Here is an 8091-nt window from a genome sequence, read left to right as displayed (position 1 = left end):
TCACAAAGAGAACACAAAAACAAATTTTCATTCAATAATTCAATAGGTCATACATGATACAGGGGGTCATATAAATAGGCTCCAAATGAAAGTAAATGCAAAAGTCTAAAATGCCCCTGGGGCTATAAGATCAAACTAATACCCACAAGGGTAAAATAGGAAAAACTGGAAAAACAATAAGTAGTGTAAGAACTGCAAATACAACAAGTCATCAGTAGTAAAGACTATCCATCATAGCCGTTGATCTCCGGTGTCGCCTCTGATAGACGCGCCAGAATCTCCTGTCGATGCCCCCATCACCAGGTCTTTTTGATGGCGGATAGCAAGGCTTCGTAGTACGGTCTCTTCCCAATAGAATAACCAAGTAAAGAGAGGGATCATTCAGGGGCTCCAGCAACAAACTGGTCATTGGTGAACTGGGCTGTAAAATTTTGGGTGGGGATGAAGGATAGGGAATGGGAAAACTCGGTGGATACTTGCGGAGTATAGGCAAGTAAATTCTTCCAATACAAGGGAGAAGCCGATGAGGAAGAGGGGGGAGGGTAGAGAGTGGAGGAAAGCGGGGGAAAATCACCGTCAGCCATGGGGACGAGGCCCCCAGGGGGTGGCGGGAGTGGACAGAGCTATGGCGCCAAAAAACCCTAGCAAAGCGAGAACGGGGGCTTTTCACTGATGAGTGGGTATTTTTATGTCAATGGAGTATTGGATCGAGAGCTTTTATATTAAAAAAAAAAAAAACTAACTATACTTAATCACAATTATTAACTCACGAAAAGAAAAAAAGAAACAGAGTGAGCTTTGACATCCTAAGCAGATAAAAAACAGGGCACGAGTTCTTTGTGACTGCAGTGGTTCTGTTACGTATTGCTCCCTTGCCTCCCGGTCTCCCTTCCGCAGTGCCGGTCAAGCTGCAGCGCTGGCCTCTCCCAAAGCAAAAACTAGGATTGACTAAAAGAGTAAAAAAAGCAAAAAAGAAAAAAGAGAGCTCAAACAGATCTCTACTGTAACTTTGATATGGCATCTCTCTCGCTCTCTCTCTCTCTCTCTCTCTCTCTCTCTCTCATTCAATCTCTGTAAAAACCAAGCATGGAAATCTCCAAAATCTCCTCTTTCTACGGGAAATTAAACACAGCATCGCGTTAAAAACAGCTCTTGCAACAAACTTTGCTTTTTGTCAGTCCCAATATGGCACTCCGCTGCGTTTCTGCAGCAGCGCTGTAGCCCACAAGGACAGCCATTATTAGCTCAAAAAGGGGATAACCACACAACGGTAGGAAAAAGTAAGCAGTTCAAGTTAAGAGTGCCAACAAAGAGAGATTGGATTGGAGTTCTTGCATAAATTTTCAATTAGCAAGAAAAAGCTAGGAAAAAGTAAAAATCTATTCATATAAAAAAAAATGTGTAAAATCCACTAATTGTAATCATCAACTTCATCCTCATCACTTAATCATAATATATGATTATCAAAATGTACATGTGGTTTTATTCAAATTGCCAATTCCCCCAACAAACAAATGAAAATTCCTACTTTTTTCCTGTTTAAGCAGCAAAAAAACTCATTATAACCCTTTCCCCATCATGATTGGCTACCCATGAAGAAAAAAATGAGGAAGAAAAAAAATAGAAAACCCAATCCCCACTAACTTGACAACATATACAAGGTTAAAAAATTCAGCCTCCACCGAGTGAAACAAATGATTCCAGCTTCATTTGGGATGACTTTCTTCCTGCTTCTTAAAACAACTTTTCAGAATTTTTTTTACTAAAAAGCTGATTTAAGAAGAGCAGAAAGAAAGCCGTCCCAAACTAAGCCTCCATTTAAATTACTGCGCCACATCCAAGGTTATCAACATGCCAGTAAAAAGGAGCAATGGATGGATGCAGCCACGGTTCTCATCATTTCTTTCCTTTGGTTGAGCTGACTGATCCTCTGTTTGCTGATATCAACTCGGCTCCACCACCAACTTCAAAATGATTTCACTTGCAATATCTATTTCATTTTCTTTGAATCAATCATCTTCCACAAAGACTCTGCTGATGAAATCACGAAATCTCCTAGAATAAAGCTTTGGGTCCACGGCTGAGATGGAGTTTGGATCAACTTGCAATGACTTGTATGCGTGCTCGATTTTCTTGCTGATATCATAGTCTTGAAGGATGTCAATTATTCCAAAATAGAGGACCACTTGATAGATTTTGGCACTTCCATGGTCTTTCTGATGATGCACGGCCATTGCAGGCAAGTTCGCGCCTAACTGAATCATTGGCTCTCTGTAAAGAAAATTTGATTTATTGAGTGACAAAAAAAGATCAAACTGTAAAAATCAATGCTTCTTCTGCCAACAAATGCTTCGTTTGGGACGGCTTTATTATTGCTTCTTAAAGCAACTTTCTAGTATAATAAATTTAATTTTTTAACTAAACAGCTGCTTTAAGAAGCAGTAAGACAGCCATCCCAAACGAAGCCAAAGTCAATATATTTTCAACAGTCATGTAACGTGTGATATAAAAGAGGCACACAGCTCAGCTTGGCCTGTTGGTTGAGAGCTTAAGCTTCCAACTAAGAGGTCTTGAGTTCGAGTTTTTATGTATGCATTGTGTGTGAATTTGTCATTAAATGGCCTAAATGTCCAAAAATAAATAAATAAATAAAAGAGGCAAGTGACATGAAATGATTTTAAATTATATTTTGACTTGAATGGGTAGAGCATTTCTCTTGGGCAAAAGAAGCTATTGGTTCAATGATAATAAATATGAGATAATTTAAGAAACCAAGCTTTCATAAGTAAGCATAAAGTACAGTTACAGACTAATGACACAATGTAGTAAGCTAAGTGCACAGCCAGCGAGTGGCGCAACGATGACTATAAATTATTAATATTAAAGATGTGCAGTTTATGGTGAGAAAAGCAAGAACGTCACCCATTGCAGAAAAATATTACAAAGTATTCATACCTGAAGTCAAATAATATTTTCATAGAAAAAATAAACAGAATTCTTTATTAGCACTTTTTGCTGTTTTGATAAAAAAATAAAATAGATCTCAAATTGCAGTGAATAAACAAATATGAGGTACCAAAAAGGGCATCTTTTAAGAGAAAATAACAAATCGAGAGCATTAAAAAAAAACAGCTTGTCATTGGTTGGACAAGGACTAAGAAAATTTCTGAGCTAGTTTTTCCTTCCAAGAAATTTTTTGGCAATATCTAAATGGACCCAGGGCCAATATTTGTCGCCTACTAACATATTTTATGACGGATAAAGATGAATTGTTTTTGCACAACATTTGGAGGATGCACAGTAAGGCATGGCGTTCATATCAATTTGATTAGAAGACAATAAAAATGGGCAAACTAAAGTCATCAAATTAATGTGTAGCTTCCTCTAGTATTCCATTTTCTGATCTCCTACGAAAGAAATGGCAAAAAAATAAACAATTTAAGAGAGAGGTTACAACATACCGGTCATCAACTCTAGCTGTATCTCGCCACCATGAATCTGCGAAGGAAAACTCAGTAAAGTACTCCTGACCCGGGTCGGATTCATTCGTAACACATACCTCTATTCAAGAATTAACTCATAGATTAAATTGAGAAGAGCCAAAACGGCTATATATGTAAGTAGAGGAAACCTTTCCAGGTCATCAGCTTACTTTGATAAGGAACAGATGTACCCATCCTAGAATTAAATACATCATCTCTGAAATGAAGTCCCACCAAAAGGCTGTAATCCATGATGCCCTCTGCTACGAGAAACTCACAATCTTGCTCAATTTGCCTAGAGATACAAATCATTAGATCAACAAAAACTAAGCCATAGAATTTGAAACCCAAATTCAAAGGCTTATTATATTATACCAGATAAGTTTCTTGAGCCAAGGCTTTTGAATGTGAAATACGAAGTTAAGATCCAAGTCCTTTAGTGTGGTGGTCTCATCTATCTCTCCTTCAGCTTTGTGAATAGTTCGGCCATAAGATGAGCCTTTCAAGTCAAACCGTCTGTGAATTCTGTACTCTGAGCAGAACAGGTTGCCCATCACAATGAAACGAACCTGAATATAAGGCATTTCAATTACTGTAAGAACATTAAAAATAATTGAGTGATCGAATGAAGTGCAACAAAGACAAAAAACGAAATGTGTGGAGAGTATTTCTCTGCACCTTCTGGCAGCCAATTGATTTCACACAATGCACGCCATAGAACTTTGTGAGTAGTGAGTTCTTATACTTGGAAACATGTTGGTAATAACTTGATAGCATCCTTATCAGAACCTGCACAAGAACAATACTAAGTTGGGAAACGAAAAAGAAAATTTGGTATCAACATTCAACCAAAGAGATAAAATAAATAATTCAAGAAACAAAATGCTAATAAGACTGAATTTCTACAACATCAAATACTGGCAAAACTACATTCAACACAGCTCTTAACGATGCTATTTCATAATCACTTGGATGAACATCCTTAGGAAAGACTCATAGTTTCAACCTCAGACATCACTAACAAATATAATTCATTACTATTATATAAAAAACCGCAATAAAGAAATAAACTAAACAAATAGATTCTCAGGTGAATTTTAAATGCTGATCAATGGACCACGATATACCCTAAGAAAAAATTTTCCTAACCGCCAAAACTCACTCTCCACAACGCGCAACGAACAGACGCATCAGAATCACATGCACGGATAATCACTCAACAAAAAGAAGATATTTTGAAGGATATCTTCGCATTTAAATTTAAAGAAAATGTTAAAACAAAAATTGATGCAGAGCAATATTCCCAAAATCTACGAAAAACTTTATGTGTTGATGTCTAACCTTTACTTCGCACTTCTTCACTGTTTTAATGATGAAGCGGTCGTCCTGGGTATGGTAGAACAAGCTCCCACTTTTGCCAGGTGAAGATAGCTCTCTCAAAGCTTCATTCCCGCAAATAGCCATCATGTAATCCGCTGGATCTACCGCAAACAATTTCCTCAGATGTCTGCAAGCAAATACACAAACAAATTGTTCCACATAAACATAATAAAACTACATCATCAAACATATTTATCAGAAAGTAAAAACAAAGATAATAAATCAAATACAGATGAAACGAAGAGGAAAACAAGACTCGGCACCTGAAAACGAGAGGACAGTAGTCCTTCCACTTGAATTCTACAGATTGGTGCGGTGGTGTCATCTTTGATCCCTCAGGAGGAAATCTCGTCCAAAACTTCTCCTTTGGATCAAAATCACTAGGTTTGAGCTCCCTAGGCTGCGTAGATGATGGTTTACCAACGGAGTATCTGCATCTTAAAATAAATTAGCACCAATAAAGGATAGAGGGAAAATAGTTGAAATAATCTCTCAAACTCAGTACCTGATGCCCAATTGTAGGTTAAGCATCAGATCGTAGTTCCTATGCCCCTTAGATATTGTCTGCCCCGGCTTCTTCATCTGAACTGCTTTATATAAGCAAGGATTCCGGCTTCGCATCTGTCCCAAGGCTTGCCCTCCATAAACAAACTCGAAGCCATCCTTGTAAAGCATGGAGGACTTGAATGGGTCAATAATTTCGCATGTGATATCTCCATCGTCATTATCCGACTCCCAAATGCATATCCTAGGTAAGTTCTTCTCAGCTACGCTGCCTCTCGAAAGAGCACTATCTGTAGATGGTCGCTTCCTTGAAGCCAGAAAAGGATGCAAGCTATCTCCAAAAGAAGAGAAGGAGCATCTACTACCCACGACGGCCGCAGGATAGAATTTGGAATCGAGCTTAGGATCCTTATTCCAGCTGCCAACACAACAGCTCCCGTCCGGCTTGGTAAAGACACCACTCCCTTTGGGGACGCCGCTCTCCCAGTGGCCTTCATACCGGCTTCCATTAGCCCATATGAGCACGCCTCGGCCTGAGATAACGCCGCTGCGCCACTCGCCGATGAACTGATTGCCGTTGCGCCACACGTAGCGGCCATGACCATCTTGGATGTTACGCCGCCACTGTCCCTCATAGAAATCCCCATTAGCGTAGGATTTGCTCCCGCTTCCGTGCTTCCGATCGGCAATCCACGATCCACAATAGGTGTCTCCATCAGCGCCGACGAAGATTCCGAAACCCTCCATCCTCCCGCCCTTAAACTCACCCTCAAAGGTCGCGCCCGATGGCCACGAGAACTTCCCCTTTCCGGTGGCTTTCCCTCTTCGCCATTCGCCCTCGTACATACATCCGTCGGCCCAAAGATACTTCCCGCGGCCATGCGGCACGTTCCCGGTAAATTCTCCGAAGTATATATCACCGTTTTGGAGGATCTTTTCCACCTCCACTACTACACCGCCCGCAGCGATCCCAATCGCCGGAGTTTCTCTCCACCCACGGCGGCATCCGCCAACCGCCGATCTGTATTTCAGTGCACAGGCTGGCTTCACCGATTCCTCCGCATCATTGTCCGGCAAACCACCTGCGGCGTCCCCTTCGCCATGAAACCGGTCCGTGCCCGCAGTGCCCTCGTCGGCGATCCTCTGATGTCGCATTCTGTACAAATCCGGCGTCAGCCGCCGCGGATCAGCACTCGCATTCCACCGTATCTGCCTCGCCACAGGTTTCTGCAGTCTTCACATAGCAGCCGTCCCTCCTGAGCCTCCAGCAGCGAGAGAAAGAAGAAGAGCAAGGTATACAGAGTAACCTCTTTAAAAAACAATAAATAAAGAGAGAGAATAAAAAGGCAAAGCTGAGAGAGAGAGAGGAAGCTTGGCCTTTGCTTTGGAGCCACGTGGCCTAGGAAACGTTGCAGGAGATGAAGAGAGGGTCGTAGTAGCATAGCTATTCACTTGCGAAATGACGAAAATACCCTTTGAATTCTCTCAAATGCCCTTCCTTGCCGCCGCCAATTGTCCCTCCCAGGGTCCCGCTGTCGACGACGGCGACAACACCTATGCGGGCTCGCAACAGCTGCTTCTTTCTGTTATGTTTCGCACGCATTGACGGAATTGCTCTCTTGCGTGTTCTCCGTTTGCGCTTCTTTATGCGAGATCAAAAACTGACCGTTAGATCGTCGTTGGATGGACGAGGTTGGAGCTCGTACAGAAAAACTAGACTAGGTCGCTGCTTCGAAGCAGCAAAGATTACCGAAAATGCCCTTAGACGTCCGGCGGGACTTTTGAAAGCGAGGGGTCGTGTATCCATCGTACTTGATAGTGAACGGATCCGCTCTTAGGTCACCGGATATTTTGGCGGTTGTCGCATCACCGGATCCGCTCCGGGAATCCGTTAAGCGTTATATTGTACTGTGGGAGTGAATTAAAACTATAAACGACTTCGAAGTCACTTCGAATTTATTAATATGTTGAAATATGGCATCCATATTAAATCTATTAGCTTTTGAAGAAAAAAATGAGTTGAATATAATACAACACATTAAATTCATATTTTAGGAATTGGAAGAAGATAGTTAAGTACATCAAATTTTTTGAGATGATAGGACATAAAAATTTATTTTATCATATACAAATTTAGATATATACATTTGAATTGAAAATTATTAAAATTAAATTCAAGATTATTTAAATTCTACTTTTAACAAATATTATACTTTTACCAAATACATCGGAACTATAAGTTCATCAATTCTAGTCTAAATAAATCTAGAGCAAGCATTTGAAATAAAATTAAAATTTTATGATATTAATTGGATGATTAAATGTTCTTCAAATCTATAATAATTATAGTAAATTGAGCACTTTGATAAGATGAATCCAACGAGCATAAGATCACTTAATTTTGATATCATTAGCACACATAAATGTTGAAGTAATGATTTTAATTGAGGGAATTAATGAGGATTGTTCGATGAAGTGTTTTTATTTTCTTATATGTATAGGGAGGGCATCATGTCACTCTAAAAAATCTACAAATAAGCCTCTACTCCCTATTGGGGGATCCCTGAAGCTTGGACTTTGGTTTCAAATTCAAGAGAGCTAAAAAACTTTAAGGATCTCAGAGCTTCACTCGAGCACCATTGTTGGGCCGCACTTTGATCGTCGTCATCAGGCCATTGCTCGTTAGTTTATATCAAACCATCTTTGTACCACCATCGCTACACTA

At 40.2% G+C, this 8091-nt stretch overlaps 1 protein-coding gene across 2 annotated transcripts; it reads right to left on the bottom strand.

The window, feature by feature from the left end:
- Window positions 1-1767: 1767 nt before the first annotated feature.
- Window positions 1768-6756, bottom strand: LOC110110195 (phosphatidylinositol 4-phosphate 5-kinase 1-like). 2 transcript variants are annotated; one of them, XM_028698037.1, is made up of 8 exons: window positions 5368-6756; window positions 5126-5293; window positions 4824-4989; window positions 4161-4271; window positions 3858-4051; window positions 3653-3777; window positions 3462-3498; window positions 1768-2271 (listed from the first exon to the last, which is right to left on the bottom strand). In XM_028698037.1, exons 1-8 carry the CDS (start codon window positions 6519-6521, stop codon window positions 2010-2012), a joined length of 2217 nt encoding a protein of 738 aa, XP_028553870.1. In that variant the 5' UTR covers window positions 6522-6756; the 3' UTR covers window positions 1768-2009. The 2 variants fall into 2 exon arrangements, with proteins under 2 accessions (XP_028553870.1, XP_020697233.1); XM_020841574.2 differs by having other exon boundaries at window positions 3462-3561; window positions 5368-6754.
- Window positions 6757-8091: the final 1335 nt, after the last annotated feature.

Source organism: Dendrobium catenatum, unplaced genomic scaffold, assembly GCF_001605985.2.
Source record: "Dendrobium catenatum unplaced genomic scaffold, ASM160598v2 fragScaff_scaffold_1035, whole genome shotgun sequence".
In the NCBI taxonomy this organism is placed as follows: Eukaryota; Viridiplantae; Streptophyta; class Magnoliopsida; order Asparagales; family Orchidaceae; genus Dendrobium; species Dendrobium catenatum.
This window is presented reverse-complemented; position numbering and strand designations above follow the sequence as displayed.

Excerpts from the sequence above, each read along its gene's own strand:
- LOC110110195 (XM_020841574.2), bottom strand. The coding sequence starts at position 6,521 with ATGCGACATCAGAGGATCGCCGACGAGGGCACTGCGGGCACGGACCGG. Across the intron at positions 3,562-3,652 it reads TACATCTGTTCCTTATCAAA|AGGTATGTGTTACGAATGAA; the intron begins GTAAGCTGATGA and ends ATTCTTGAATAG. Across the intron at positions 2,272-3,461 it reads ACAGCTAGAGTTGATGACCG|AGAGCCAATGATTCAGTTAG; the intron begins GTATGTTGTAAC and ends TTTTCTTTACAG.